Genomic DNA, 16,582 nt, shown 5'->3' with positions numbered 1-16,582 from the left:
ACAAATCTATATACCTGAAACTCAAGGAAAAAATACTTACATATTAAAAAAAATTATATAAACTTATGGAGCAAATATTATACACCTAGAATAAATTTATATTATAAAAATAAAGTAAAAAAGAGAAAAACAATAGATACAAAATAAAAAAAATCAACTGAATAAAAGATAAAAAAAAGAAGATAATAGAAAAAAAATCAAGTATTAATGTATTTATATCATTCAAGCACGTAAATTATTCAAAAAAATTAATAATAAGAAAGAAGTAGAAAATTTAAATGATATAAATATTATCTATTTAAAGTATAAAAGAATAATGAGGAATGCTATTATAACATTGTGGAGAAGAGATTAATTACATACATAATAGAAATACCTAAAGCGAGATTAGAAAAGGAAGGAAAAAAATAGTAGATTCAAATGAAAAAGAAAAGAAGGTTATTTTTTCGCATGGCGCTCCCCTCCAAATGGCCCGAGAGGCCTGATGTGTTTATATGGTGTGTGGCCCAGTAAAGAGGTAAGCTAATCACGCACTTATCCATAAAAAAAGAAAACGAGCATGTGGCGCACAAAACTAAGGCCTCATTGCATGTACAAAAAATTTTAGAACGAACAATGAACACAATGAATACAAATATAAGTTAAAATGTTGGACGAATGAAATAGAGAAGGAACAATAAACACAAACATGAAAAATATATAGCAAGGTCTTTGAAGTAAAATAGCAAGAAAAGAAGAAAAAGTCAATGCACTGCACTACTGCAGGCTATGCACACATGCCCACGTTCTCTGTACGTACGTGTACAGATCAAAGCTCTACTACGCTTGACCAGACAAATCATAGCCTAAGCCCAGCTACAACTATTGGGCCATTAATTTCTTAAACCTGCAATGTACCGTGTTCAGGTGATAGAACTTGACGGTACCGTGTTATTGGGCTGAATACGCTATACCAGCCCAACAGCGGGCACATGCTCCTTCAGGTGATGGATGTAGGATTTGTAGCATATACGATGTATAGCCTCCCGGGCCCCAGCCTGCTAGCTGATGTAGCCCACAACCTCCCCAACTCCCCTCCGATTTCTCTAGCCAAGCCAAGCCACACCTGCAACCTCTCTCTCTTCCTATTTCCCACCGCCGCCTGCCTGCGCCCCTATCTCTCGCCTCCTGCTCTCCTCGGCTCCCCTCCCCTGCTCTCTCTCGCCCCTCCCAGGCTGACCGGCTGCTGTCTTCCTTTTTTTTGAAAAGGGAAATTTTATTGATTTCAAACACAATACATCAAGGTGATACATCGTCTTGAAATTTTCCCGACCTCTGTCTAACCGACACACAGCCTAAAAGAGTTTGACAAAGAGCCTTTGACACTAATGACGGTCAATCCTAAGACTAGACTGCCACCCATGTGCCCGGGCAAAAAAATCCTCCGCTACAAGCTTGTCCTGTAAAGTATGCTTCTGAAGGATAGCCCACGTACGGAGCCAGTGCGTAGTTGAGTAAATAACCTGCAAAAAAGAAGATTTTTTGTTATCGAAAACCACAGTATTTCTGCATAGCCAAACAGACCAACACAAGGCTATTGCGCCCAGAAGTACTAGTGGCTTATATTCTTTAGGAATTCTATTGAGGCATCTCCCAAACATACTAGGCATATTGTGAGGTTTTGGTATGTCCCAGGCCGCATAGACCGAAGCCCATACCATTCTCGTAAATCGGTAGTCAAAAAACAGATGTTGTATCATTTCATTTTTATGACAGAAACAACACTGTTGGTTCCCCTGCCAATTCCGTTATGCAAGATTATCTTTTGTAAGAATAACGCCTCTTTTAAGATACTAGAGGAAAAAATTTATCTTGAGTGGGACTTTTAATTTCCATATTCTCGTATTTAGGTTAGGAGTGTTCTGATTGATTAATCCCAGATAATGTGATTTTACCGAAAATACACATGTGTGGTCTAAGTTCCATTTGAAGCCATCCCTTTGTTGGCTTAAAACGATAGTTGATAGATGTGAGACAAGATTGTTTCACATCACCAACTTATTGCCAATTAGATCTCTACGCCAGGAGAGGTTCGGGATCTGTGTACTTAGTACGTCAGCCACCGTATCCTGCTTCTTTCTGGCAATATTATAAAGTTGTGGGTATTGATCCCGTAACGGACTATTTCCTAACCAAGTGTCTTCCCAGAATCTTACTTGAGACCCATCATTTATAATGAAAGTTCCGAATCTTAAAAAATCACGTTTTACCTTCATCAGGCTCGCCCAGAAATGTGAATAGATCTGCGCTCTTCCATTGGACCTGTACCAAAGGTTTAGATCCTAGGTATTTATTGCGTAAGATCTGCTGTCATATACCATCTGTTGTTAATAGACTGTATAGCCACTTACTGAGCAAAGTTATGTTTTTTAAATTCTAAATTGTGAATCCCTAGTCCCCCTTGATCTTTTGGTTGGCACAGGATGTCCCACCTTGCTAGCCGATACTTTCTTTTATGTTCGTCACTTTGCCAAAAAAATCTGGATCGAAAATAGTCCAACTTTTTACGAACCTCTTTTGGGATTTCGAAGAAGGACATCATATACATGGGCAAGCTGCTAAAAACAGAATTAATGAGTGTTAAATGACCTCCAGTTGAAAGATGTGTACCTTTCCAACTACTATGGCATTTTTCAAACCGTTCTTGGATCTTCAGCCAATCACTATTAGACAATTTCCTAAAATGAATCGGAATACCTAAGTATCGGATTGGAAAAGAACCTGGGTTACAGCCAAATAGTTCCATGTACCGACTTTCGTAATTCTTCGCTTCTCCAAAGCAGAAGATTTCACTCTTATGGAAATTAATTTTGAGGCCTGATAGCTGCTCAAAAGCACAAAGAATAGTCTTCATATTATGAGCGTGCTCCAGGTTATGGTCCATAAAGAGGATTGTATCATCAGCATATTGTAGTATAGATAGCCCATCATCTACCAAATGAGGCACCACACCACTCAGCAAACCTTCTGATTTTGCTCTCTTAATGAAAAGAGTGAGCATATCAGCTACTAAATTGAAAAGGATGGGTGAGAGTGGGTCACCTTGCCTAAGTCCTTTCTTTATTTGAAAATATGGACCCACCTCATCGTTGACATTTATTGCTACACTTCCACCTGAGATGAAAGACTTAATCCACTCAATCCACTTGTGTGAAAAGCCTTTCAACCGAAGCGTCTGAAAAAGGAAATTCCACCTCACTTTATCGTAGGCCTTTTCGAAATCTATTTTGAAGATTACCCCACTTTGATTCTTGTGATGTAATTCGTGAACCGTCTCATGCAAGATCACAACTCCTTCTAAAATGTTTTGGCCATGCATAAAAGCCGTCTGTGAAGGGCTAATTATGTTATCTGCGATTGAGTTGACTCGAATTGTCGCCACTTTCGTGAAAATTTTGAAACTCACATTTAGAAGGCAGATTGGCCTATATTGTTAAATTTTGTTGGCTTCTTGTGTTTTTGGCAATAACGTAATGACACCAAAATTTAGGCTGAAGAGAGAAATATCAGCGTTATGCAGATCATGGAATATTTGCATGAGGTCTCCTTTGATGACGTCCCAAAACTGCTGATAGAATTCAGCTGGGAAGCCGTCTAGACCTGGCGCTTTGTTATGATCCATATCAAAGATTGCATCCCGAATCTCCTTTTCAGTGAAAGGGGCTACGAGGAATGCATTTTCTAGTGGACTGACTAGAGGAATATCATCCGTCATATCGCCTAGAGTAAAATTATTCTCTTCAGGAGGACCGAATAATTCTTTGTAAAATTGGGTGATGTAACCTTTTAGGTTGTGCTGGCCCTCAATTTTCCCACCCTCGTGTTCTAGGGAAAAGATGTGTTTCTTACGATGTTTGCCATTTGCAACCTTCTGAAAGTATCGAGTATTATTATCCCCAAAAAGAACATCAGTCACTTTGGCACGTTGATAATACTTGATTTCCTCCTCTCGCGGGAGTTTTATCAAGTCATCACGGGCGGATTCCAGTTGATTCCACTCGTCATCTGTGAGTGTTCTATTTTCAGCTTGGGTGTCAAGGTTCGTAACTATCGATTGGAGGTTTTCCTTTTGTGTTTCATACACCCCATGGTGCTGGCGAGCCCACCCCCGCAAGTGCTTTCTAAGTGCCCCCAATTTTCTATTCCAGCGTTGCACTGAATTTTGTCCGCTAACCGGTTTATTCCAAATTTCTGTGACCCGCTCTCTAAAATCCTCATGGGATAACCAGCTGAGTTCTAATTTGAATTGCTTTGCATGTCCCGCATAGGATGGGTCACCTGTTTCCAAAAGTAACGGGGTATGATCTGAGACGGCTCTGTCCAGCGCATGCACCGTTACCATCGGATATTTAAATTCCAATCAGTTGCCATTAGAACTCTATCCAGTTTCTCATAAGTTGGATCCGGTAGAGAGTTTGCAAAGGTGTACTGTCTCCCTGTCAAATCTATCTCCTGAAGATCAAAGCTATCAATGACAGCATTGAACAGGAACGGCCAGCGAGGGTTAAAGTTATCTTTATTCTTTTCCATACTGTGCCTCATGATGTTAAAATCACCCCTGATTAAGGTGGGCAATGGATTCTATTGACACGTACGAATGAGTTCCGACAGAAAAGCTTATTTGAATTCGTCCTGTGCCGGACCATATACTGCCATCAAAATTCATTTGAAGTCATCATTTCTGTTTCGGAGATGGTACTTAATAAAAAATTCCCCTTCCACAATTATGGACAAATCAAGGACCGTTGAGTTAATTCCCAGTAGAATACCGCCCGACCGTCCCCTAGGTGGGAAGCAATGCCAGATAAAATCTGCATCGTCAGAAAGACGGTTAAGATTTGATCTAGACATATCCTGTTTCCCGGTCTCCATGACGGCCACAAAGTCGAGTTTTGTGATCCCTAATTGCATCTGAGATGTATCTATATTTAGCCAAGTCTGAAAGACCTCTGTTATTCCAGTAGAATCCTTTCATGGGGAAACACTTTTGTTTAGTTTTTGGGTCTTTTTCCGCGCCTTGGCTTTTTTAGCTGATGATTTAGACTTACGCCCGGTCGCCTTAAGGTCACAGATTCTCGTGCCTAGGTCCGGGTCATCCAAATCCACTTCAGTTAAGTCCTTGATTAAGTGGGAAAGGAACTTGTTATCATTTTCAAGATCCTCCTCATCACTTAAATCAAAAGGATTTACAACGGTATCCACACTTTTATTTTTTTGGCTGAACAGTAACTTTATCCACTTCGATTTGTTTTAGAGAATTAAAAAGAAACATTAATCTCTTTGGAGCTGCTACCCATATATATCCCGATAGTCTTTAATTTTGCAACACTATTGTCCACAGGTAACTTTAAAGCAGAAGAGATGTTACCTGGTGAGGATTGTCCCTGCCGGGTTGTCCAGGTTCCTAATAGTGGCCCGCCTTTTGGCTTTTTCAAGAACTAGCTCATTTGTTGCAGGATTACCATCAGCAGAATAAGAGTAATTAGCGCGAGCGCTACGGCATTTACCATCTACAAATACTGATCCAGCACCTGAAGGAACATCCCATTCCGTACCTGCGGTTATGTTGGTGGGCATCGTGATTGCTGCCGGCGTGAAAACCTCCGACTGCCCTGACGCCATCACACCATGCTGCCTGATGGGTGTTGTCACCCCCTCCCTAGCAGATACCTCTGTATCTGCATGAGAAGGATCGTGTGGTGATCTGAAATTATCACAACAAACAGATGACAAAGGTGATGGGAAAGCGGCTCACTGTCATGCGCTACTGCGGCTCGGAACCCCAGGCTGTTACTGCCTGTGCGCAACTCCCCAGCGGCCATGCCGCCCTCGCAGCTGCTGGCAACATCCCCCTCTCGTGCACCTTGCTCAGCCGGTGATTTGCAATGCTGAGGACACAGGCCCAGATCAATATTATCTTGAGGAAGCGTAACTGTGACCTGCTCCGTGGACCCCTCAAGTGCCGCACAAGAGGCTCCTGTATTCCCAATCGAAGCCACGTCTGACACCACCGTAGGGGAGGCAACGTCCTCAAAAACAGGCTGCTTATCTGCATCTGAGTTTTAAAATTGTGAGTTATCAATAACCTCACAACCAGAATCTGATGAAAAATAGGTATGATACTTACGAACAATACTCCCGGGACCCGGCCTAAAACCATCTCTTGGTTTTGTAACCGCAATCATGGATGATTTGAAAGTACCATCGAGCACAATAGGCTTTAACGATGGACACGGTCGAAACTTCCCCAAAGGAGTGACTGCAATCCGGCATTGCATTGGGGCTGGACCTGAACCAACATTACCAGACATGGGAAAAGTGCTCTCAGCCTGACTAGAGCTTTTCAATTTTTTTTGGATAAAGCCTCCCTCTCAAAATCCTCGGTGTTGCCATCATCATCCCCAAGATCATCTTGATCCATGGGGATCATTATCCTCCGGTGGAACTGTGGCTGGCAAAAATAACTCATCCTCTCGAGTAAAAGTGACAAGGCACCCTTCTGCGCCGAAAACCAAGTCTGTCGTGTGAGGTAGTTGACTTTTATCAAGCATCCCCACCTTGACTCTGATGACTCCCTTCTTCTGGTACGTGAGCATGTCCACTTCTAGAGTTGCACCGATCACCGTACCAACAGCCCAGAAAACCATGTAGTGCCTATAAGCATGCGGCACCCCAGTTATATGCACCCAAACATCTTCTAGCTCATACTTGGGAATAATATCATAGTTGTTCTGCCAAACCGAAACCGTGAGAGTGACACCATGATTTTTTAAGTGATAACCGATGTCCACCATGCTTTGCAAAGAATCATCACTTGGGAAAGCAACGAGAAAAGACTCCTCATCATGAGGTAGGGCCTCCCACTTCCAATCAGCTCTAGTGATGCAAGCGAGCTCTGACTGAACAACCTCCGCTGTGAGTCGACCGCCAGTCACAGTAACAAGACCCGTAGGTGCTGGATCCGGTGCTTCTAAATTGTAATCCACATCTGTGATCCTGATAAAAGCAAATTCTTTCTTCCTCGATCCAAAGAAAGATGCATTTGGTTTAGGCATCTTCAAAATCGGGCACTTTGCAGCCAAATGAGAATTTTTCTTATTACAGATGATACAGTCAAGATCCGCCTTGCAATTTTCGTTGATGTGGCCATTGCTCTTGCAACGAAAACAAAAAGGTCGCTTCTTCTTTAGAGCTCCTTGCTCTGTTTGCTGCTGTTGGGCACCACGATCTGCACCCTGCTGGCTTGACTCGGCTTTATCCCGCCCAACAGTCACTGGCACGAACTGCTGCTGATGCTGCGGTCCAGCATGGCCAAGTTCCTGCTGAAAGGAACGATCACCAACAACACGCCGAGACTGGGTATGGAATCCATCATGACCACGTCCGGGCTGTTGGTGCTGTGATCCATTTGGACCAAAACCCTGCTGCTGTGTATGTTCGCCCCCGCCATGGCCTGACTGAGTCTGGAACCCACGTCCATGCTGCTGATCAACATCGCGTCCAGAACCATGACTGCGGCCACGAGCATGAGCAGAATGGTGCTGGTTAGCCCTGGCCTGAAACTGGGAACCTTGTGACGCGCTGCGCCCGAAACCCTCGCCACGACTCCGGCCGACATCTTCCCGGCCCTGGTTACTGCCCCGTCCCCTTCCGCGATCGACAACGCGCGGGTACGGCGGCCTTCGCACGATCTCCGCGAAAGACGGCGCCTCACTGGCCTGCTGCGTGAGGGTTTGCGGCAGCGAGGAGAACGACGGCGCTTCCCTGGCCTTCTGTGTGACGATTTGCGGAGGCGAGGAAGGAGGGTTTTTTTGCGTCGGGATTTTTTGCGTAGATGGAAACCTAGCAGACCCCCTGTTTCCCGCAGCTGCAAAACCTTCCCTGGGCCCACATGGGATCAAATCCCACAAGGAACGGCCAAAGCCCCTGGCCCTCTCGATCAAAACCTCACGGCTGGGCCTGATCGGAGCCACATGGTGCTGCCGTGATCCTGAATCCAAGTCCTGTTTAGTCTTTGGAAAGTAAGCCTCCAAAGTTATCGCCGGTGGTCGACGTTTAGGGAGCGGACCCTTCCAAGGACGCATCGCAAAACCACACCTCGTCGGACGCCGCTGTTCCGCAATCGTCCCAACTTTGGACAGTGGGCTAACCGGAGAAGAACATGTATTGTGGATACCTGACAAACGTTCCTCCGGCAGCCGCACCGATTCCCACCATCTCGAACCTTTGGGGAATCCTACTTCCGTCCAAAAATTTTCAACGAGATGTTGCTGCTCTTGTGTAAAATTAGTCTGTGATAGCAGTTTATGACCCTGCTCCTTGACAGACTCAAGATCGCCATCAGAAGAGAATCCTATCATGAAACGATCATGGCAGGCCGATTCATCTAGCATCTGAATCACATTAGTCACAATGTTATTCTGAATGTCTTCTTGATCTGCCTCTGCCCGTGCAGTTTGCTGATCCACATCGATGCCTACAAAAACTTCAGAACCTGAAACCAAGTCCGATGCCAAATTGAAAACCTTACCAGGCGCTAAAGTGAGCCGTCTCCGCCGCTGATCATGCCGTTGTACTACGGAGCAGGAGAGCACGGCGGCAGGTGGCCGACCGGTGGGTGCCGGACGGAGCCGCGGAGACTGCGGCGGAGCTCCATGCCTCCATGGCAGACCTCGAGGCGCGCGGGGAGACCAAGTCGCTCGTCGTCGGCGCTCCAGCCTGCGGCCTCCCGGCCTCTCCGCTTTGGCCACCACTCCAGCTCCCACGGGCCTGCAGGCTGGCGCGGCTCGTCGTGCTCACTGGCACGGCTCGGCACGATTCTGTTGCCCTCGGGCCATGCTTGGGCCATCGAAGCAGCACGTCGGGCGGCCCGTTAGTATGCCCATGGCGGAATAGGCCGTGCCTCGACAGGCCCATGCCGTGCTGGGTCGGGCTGCCCGTTTGGCCAGTCATGCCCATTTCCAAGGATTTGGTCTTTATGGGCAAAAATTTAGAGCGATTGAGTTTTTGTTTCACTTTTGTTCCTTTCTATGGTCTCAATGTTATTTTGTACAGTACACTTATTGATAAAGAGTTGATAAAGAGGTAAAGCGCCTGCTTCCAATTCCTTCTGCAACTGCTTTTAGGTAGGACTATAAATATTGTTCCCTATTTTTAGGAGGACAAAAATTGTATTGTAGATAATGTTACAAGTAGGCAAAGAGGTACTATTACCATTGTAATTGTGAACTATCTTTACCCATGGTATATATGAATTATTAAAATGAGAAGGTGGTAGTTATTTTATTCTTGGTAAAAGGATTTTTTGGGTTTGGACACACAAAATTTTCCAAATAGAGTTAGTTTAAGCAGCCATTCTAATTACTAATACTCCACAGGCCTCTCCTATGAGTCAGTGAGAACGATGTATGCTTAAAGGACAGCCTCCATTTCTTTTATCATTTTTATGAGTTGTTAGTAATCAAGTAAATTCTCTCGATATCACTAGAAATTATATGGATTCCCTCAACACCATTGAAATTCTTCATTTCCCTGAACTGCCACTATTATTAGAAATTCTTGTTCTCTTCTATGCCATTGCCGTTAAGTTCACAATGTGTTATAGAGTAAACTTGTTTAGAGGTATATCTATCTATATATAGCGAAGCAAGTTCGTTCACAATGTTTGGGCACAAGCTATGTAATGTCACAGAGAGATCAGTGAGAGATGTAACAAATTAAATGTCATCACACGTATTGTAAGGAACATGGCACCATTTATGTCATTTCAAGTGATTTTGGTGATCGAATGACAACACAACACTTGGACTAATATGATTGTTAAGATGACATTCTCAGGCATTTAGGTCCAAGTGATGACAAAGAGAAAGAGAAGAAAGGCGTAGCAAGGTCCGAAGGGCCGCCCCTACGGGGTTCCGCTATGGAATTCTGGTGCAGAAGGGAATCGAAGCCAAGTCAGCCTATAGGCACCGGTTGAACCGACGGTCCAAGAAAGGGCATCGGTGCATTGAGCGTACTGTGTACCAGAGACGATGTCAAGTGCCCAGGCGAAGTTTCTTCAGCACTGGTTCAACCGACGGTGCATCGGAGTATTGCGTCGGTGCAATGACGTCAGCGCCCAGGAGAAGATTTTTAAGCACCGGATGAACCGGTGATGCATCGGTACAAAGCATCGGTTCAACCGGTGATCACTGCATCAGCTGTCAGGAGTTCAACGGCTACTTCGGGTTATGAGTGACCGGAAGAACCGACGCTACCTCAGCCAGAGGCATCGGTTCTTCCGGTGATACGCAGATTTTCAGCTGACTGTTGGAGCAACGGCTACAAGACTTGGTGGCCTATATATACGCCTCACTCCGGCCATTTGAAGATTGCTGGAGTTGCTGGATATCCCACACACACCCAAGAACATCTCCAAGCCATACAAAAGCATCAAGATCATATCCTTAGCCCTTAGCACACTTTGAGAGTGTTGTGTAAAGGTTAGCTCTTAGTGGGTGTGATTGCAAGGCCTTGAGCCTTTGTGCTGTGGTTCTTTAGCGAACCAAAACAAGAGCTTGGTGCGCCGGCACCTTGGAGCGTGAAGCTCGCCGGCAACGTCATCGACCCTCCGACTTGGTGTGGAGCGGCGACGACATCTTTGTGCGGGGGACGTGGAGACCCCCATCCTTTGTGGAGAAGCTCCTTAGTGGAACCCGGGGCCAAGGTGACCGTGATTGTGTTCACGGAAGAGACTTGGTGGCCGAGTAGTAATACTCTTAGTGAGTGCTACAACAACATGGATGTAGGTGTGCCTTTGTGGCTAACCGAACCACGGGATAAACACCCGCGTCAAGAGTTTGCTATCTCCTATCCCGTTCTTTAAGCTTCCGCATTTATTACTTGCAACATTTGTGCCTTTACTTTCATAGAGTAGTTTCTTGTTAAGAAAGGCTATAGGGTGCATAACTCTTTTGGGATAGGGGTTTCACACTAGAACAATCTCGTTGCACATCTAGATAGCTTGTTTTAGTTTAAGTTTTGTGCAAACTAGTTGGAGCCATAGGTCTAAGTTTTTATTAGTGCCTAATTCACCCTCTCCCCCTCTTAGGCTAGAGCACCCGATCCTTACACGTATATATGAACCGATGCATTGTACTAGTAGATAAGTACATGAAATAGTAACAGGCTGCCTAAATAACTCATCAAAAAATAAATTAAAACTTTATTAGCACACACTGTATGTCCTTATTTACGTGGCCCCCAGCAATAAGCAGCTCCTATATATATGCCATGGAAAATAATGCCATCCACACACTAATTAATTAACAACGTAACTCTCCATGCAATATAATGCAACTTAATCTCAACGCGTGCAATGCAGGATCGGTCTAATTACCAACTGAATCAAGCACGTAATTAACGTACGACTCGTCGCTCCCTTAGCTTGCTTTGTGTTTCCGTGCGCGGTCGGATGAATCGATGGATGGTGATGATGATCTAGTAGTAGCAGCAGTACTGTGCGTGGTTGCTCATCATATCATCAGCTGGATCTATCATCACTTGAGCAATGGCGGGATGCTCTGCTCGTTCCTGAAGTAGTCCTGCGGGTCCACCTTGGCCTTGGTCCGGGCGAGCCTCTCGAAGTTGCCCTTGAAGTACTTCTCCCCCCAGACCTTGCCGCTCTCGTAGGTGGAGACGTCGCCGACCACCTGGTTGACGCCGAGGTCCATGTCCCTGTAGTTGACGTACGCCTGCCTCGGGTTCTTGGTCACGTACGGCTCCATGAAGGCGTACATGTCCCTGCTCCACTGGTTGGGCAGCGCCCCGGCGCCCTCCCCGAACCAGTAGTTGACGTACTGGATGTTGAAGAGCATCCCCTGCCGGTGCGGGAACGGCGTGGCGTCGTCGGCGATGGAGCCCATCCTGCCGCCGTAGGGGTCCATGATCATCACCCCGGCGCCGGGCTTCACCAGCCAGCCGAAGATCTTCTCCCACACGGCCCTGGGGATGGGGTCCCGCACGTAGTCCGACTTGTACTTGCCGAAGGCCCTGATGTTGGAGGTCCGGTTGAGGAGGTCCTTGACGGTGCCCGTCTTCCCCAGCGGGATGTAGGGCACCGACTGGATCCACGACATCTCGTTGCAGTCCGCCGGCTTCATGCCCAGCTCCGGGAACCGGGCGCCCATCAGCGGCACCAGGTCCTTGCAGGTGCCCAGGAACAGGGCCTCGAACAGCGCGTCCTGCCCCATGGCCAGGATCCGGATCATCAGGTCCTCGGGGAGGGACGGCGCCACCTGCTGCCACTTGGCGACCAGGTCGACGGCGCCGTCCTTGACGCCCTTGTGGATCTGGAACACGGTCACCGTGGGGGGCACCGGCACCAGCTTCACCTGCCACGACACCACGATGCCGAAGCTCGCGCCGCCGCCGCCCCGGATGGCCCAGAACAGGTCCTCGCCCATGGACTTGCGGTCCAGCAGCCGGCCCTCGGAGTCCACCACCTTGGCGTCGATCACCAGGTCGGCGGCGGTGCCGTACTTGCGCAGCATCATGCCGAAGCCGCCCCCGCTGAAGTGGCCCCCGACGCCGATGGTGGCGCACACCCCCGCGGGGAACCCCAGCTTGGGCGTCTCCTTCGCCACGGCGTAGTAGATCTCGCCGAGCTGCGCGCCGGAGTCCACCCACGCCGTCGCCTGCTTGCCGTCGATGCGCACCTGCCGCATCTTGGACAGGTCCACCACGGCGAACGGCTCCGCCTTGTCGGACCGGTACGACAGGCCCTCGTAGTCGTGCCCGCCGCTCCGGACGCGGAGCCGCATGCCGTGCCGGCGCCCGCACGACACGGTGGCCTGGATGTGGCAGGGCTCGGTGGGGGTCACGATGTACAGGGGCTTCACCGTCTTGTCCGACAGGAACTTGATGTTCCGGACGGTGGAGGACCAGACGGAGCCGTACGCCGGCGAGCTCTTGGCGAAGAGGAGGCGGGGCGGGACGGCCTTGGTGAGGCACGAGAGGAAGTCATCCTTGCCGGGCGCCGGCGACGGCGGGCCGGAAATGGCGACGTGGAAGGAGGAGGCCGACAAGGCGCACAGGAGGAGCGCCAAGGCAGAGGCCCTTGGTGAGGATGTCGCCATTGTTGGTTGCATTGCAGTGTTGGGTCGCCACAAGGGCAGGACATGGGCGTTATATAGTGGCTTGGAATGGGCGGCGGCTTGCTTCTCCCGTTCTCCGGCTCCTACTCGCGCGGATGCATCCATTGGTGGAGGGGTTACCACATGGAAATCAACTAGTATATCGAGGAAGGTGATGACTAGTCAAACGCTGCGTTTTTACAGGAAAAAAATTCCCTGCGGCGGTGCCGCACAGCGCTTCTCGTGCGACACCGCCCAGGATTACGCCGCGTGGCCTTCCGAGCCATCGCGACGTCCGCGGCCGCGGGAGATGGGCGCCGTTTCGGAGCCGTAATCCGTAGCTGGCTGCGCGCCGTTTCGGAGCCGCTGCTGGCCGCGGGAGCTGCGCCTGCTCTCATGCGACGGAGCCGCAGCAGCCGGGCGCCGGATTGGATGGAGCCGGAGCCGCGACGGAGCCATCAGACGCCACTATTCTGCAGCATCGCCGAAGCCGGTGGAAGGAAGCCTCGCGGCCTGTGGACATCGCCCGGCGCATGTCGTTCTTCATCCTTGAGCTGTGCGACACATCGGCCGTCTGCAGCACCAGCAAACTTGAAGGTCTCGAGCAAGCTAGCAAGTACGTCGAACAGGCAGAGTATATTTCTGCATTGGTACGGTGCTCTCAAATTTCAGTGGATGATGATTGTGCTTAACTGCTTATATCATCGAAGAGATGCCAAGTGAAGGTATGTTTTCTAGAAAAGTTTTAGAAGAGAACTCTGTGAATGTAAAGATCACAAATGCAAGAACACTAGCTGTGTGAAGTTCAAAAAAAAATTGGAATAACCAAAATAGTGCAATTGGAACATTAATTACAGCCCTGTGGTTTGTTTAAAAGTTATCAATGTATGACTACTACTCAAATGTAGCAGGATTTGAAACTTCATCAAAATGTAATTGTCGAGCAGCTGATGCATCTTCATGAAGACCAGCTAAAAGACCTGTATATCCTCCTTGGACTGAAGGAGGAATCATATATCCTCCATGGATTGACAAAGGAGGAACCATATATCCACTATGAATTGAAGGATCAATTATATATCCTCCCTGGACTGAAGGAGGAGCCACGTATCCTCCCTGGACTGAAGGAACAACTACATATTCTCACTGGATTGAAGGAGCAACCATGGTTGAAAATTCACCAGATGTATTGGTTGAGAAACCTGGTAGTGCATCAGGACCTTGTGTAGAAAAAAATATTGTTTAAGACATACACTACTATAGAATAGGCCTTTGTTCCAGGCCATTTGTCCCGGTTGCCTTTGGGCCCGGGACAATAGGTGGCTTTTATCCCGGGTCCAAAGGCTAGCCAGGCCAGCGGGGGAGACAGGGGCCTTTTGTCCCGGTTGGAGGTACCAACCCGGACAAAAGGTCCCCCTTTTGTCCCGGTTGGTGGCTCCACCCGGGACAAAAGGCCCAACCCTTTTATCTCGGTTGGTAACACCAACCCGGACAAAAGGGTGACCCTTTTATCCCGGTTGGTGGTACCAACCCGGATAAAAGGATCCTTTTGTCCCGGTTGGTGTTACCAACCCGGATAAAAGACCCCTCCACGTGATAGTTCAAAAGAGAGTTATTCTTTACTAAATCACATGTACTACTTAGGTGAGTTGGTAAGGAAGCCATGCGCTAGGCAATAGGTCTTGGGTTTGAATCCCACAGGACGCAAAGATTTTTTAGCGTGAGGGACCTTTTGTCCCGGTTCTACCACCCGGGACAAAAGACTCCAGGGGCTTTTGTCCCGGCGGCCGAATCCCGGTTCCAAAACCGGGACAAATAGCCCTTTGGAACCGGGACAAATGGCCCAATCTGTAGTAGTGATATATTTGAAAATGGATCACTCAAATAGATAAATATAAAACTTGGTTATCTGTCAGTCTTACGATCAATTCTTCAGAACCTTGTGCATTCTTTTTATCTTTTCCCGTAGAATACAAATATAGAAAAATATTACTAGCTATAAAAAATGAGATGGGAAATAATGTATCTTTGAATTGGGTGTTTTACCTTTTCTGTTTGTAGTCTTCTTTTTCTTCCCTTTCTTTTCAAGTACATCTTCTCTTTTCTTCTTTGGTCCTTTTATCACCTCAGGAGCTCCAATAGATACTTTACCTTTTAAAATATCCGTTTCACATTCAATGCTAACTCGGGAAACTACACAAGGTTCTGCAGGTCTCTGGTTCAGTGTAGTATCTGCTTCCTGGTCCAATTTATCAATAGCTTTCTCCGGATCATCAAGAAGATCTTTTGAAACTGAGCACTTTAATGCAAGAGATGTTGCCTTTCGAGAGATGCGTGCACACTGTGCTTTTGATGTTTCATTGTCATTTAGTTTTCTCTTTTCACAATAAAATCCCCTTTTTGCATATTTTGTCCATCTATTTAGTATATACTGTGTTGGCAAGATAAAAACTTCATTGATAGTCAAGACTCGGATAGCATGCTTGCACAAAATACCTATAATATATATGGACAAGAATTTAAAAAAAATGGAAAAGGATTTGAGCAACATGTACTATGAAGTAGTATTAATTTAAAGAGTGATACATACCAATGCATTCATACTTTCTGCAAGAACATTTTATGGTCAGATCCTCGGAGTTAAAGATAATTATTGCTTCATCTTGATATTTGGTTGGTGTAACCTTATAGGTATTGGTTGCCCCTTCAGATTGAAACAATTTGCATGAGAAAGAAAATTGCTCTTTAAATTGCTCCTCAAAATCTGAATAAAGATTTCTTGTATATGATTGAGCTGCAGTCTTCAACATTGCTAAATGTGGCATATAAATAATTGGGTTAGTGGATCGTGACTTATAGTCCCCATCCAACTCGTTCTCACGAAGACTAGCAGTGCATTTCTCACATTCTTCAATAAGCTCAGAAAGACAAAGTTTTCTTCGAAACCTTTTCTTGAAAACATTATTCATACCTTCACTTCTTTGCGTTGAGGTCATATCAGCAGCAACCCATAAAGTTTATTCAGCCATGAGTTCTTCTCGAGCTTATATCTGTTCAATAATTCATGCCATAACTCATCAAAATATGCCACAAAACTCTCTTGATAGACACATCTCTTAAATTCTGCAAGAAACTGTGGATGATCCTCAATTACGTGACTAAGATGTTTGGCAGCATTTTGAAAAATATGCCACAAACAAAGACGATGCCTTGTGTTAGGGAATACAATTCTAATTGTAGCAGACATGGCAGCACATTGATCCGTGAAATTTGTGCTAGGATGCTTGTCGGACGTTGCTGTTAGAAATGTGTTGAAGAGCCAAACAATTGATTCAATGGTTTCATTATATAACAGTGCAGCTCCAAAAATAATTGTTTGCTTATGATGGTTGGTTCCAAGAAGTGGGGCAAAAGGCATCTCAAATTTGTTG

The 16,582-nt window shown here is 46.6% G+C and overlaps 1 protein-coding gene across 1 annotated transcript; it reads right to left on the bottom strand.

The window, feature by feature from the left end:
* Window positions 1-11,315: 11,315 nt before the first annotated feature.
* Window positions 11,316-13,166, bottom strand: LOC120670773 (berberine bridge enzyme-like Cyn d 4). Its single transcript, XM_039950916.1, has one exon. The coding sequence runs from the start codon at window positions 13,164-13,166 to the stop codon at window positions 11,577-11,579; it is 1,590 nt and encodes a 529-aa protein (XP_039806850.1). The 3' UTR covers window positions 11,316-11,576.
* Between the last annotated feature and the right edge of the window lie 3,416 nt (window positions 13,167-16,582).

The sequence above is a fragment of the Panicum virgatum genome, chromosome 4N (genome assembly GCF_016808335.1).
Source record: "Panicum virgatum strain AP13 chromosome 4N, P.virgatum_v5, whole genome shotgun sequence".
Classification (NCBI taxonomy): Eukaryota; Viridiplantae; Streptophyta; class Magnoliopsida; order Poales; family Poaceae; genus Panicum; species Panicum virgatum.
Note: the sequence above shows the minus strand (reverse complement) of the source record. Positions and strands in the feature narration are given on the sequence as shown.

Coding starts and splice junctions, on each gene's coding strand:
- LOC120670773 (XM_039950916.1), bottom strand. CDS start 13,166: ATGCAACCAACAATGGCGACATCCTCACCAAGGGCCTCTGCCTTGGCG.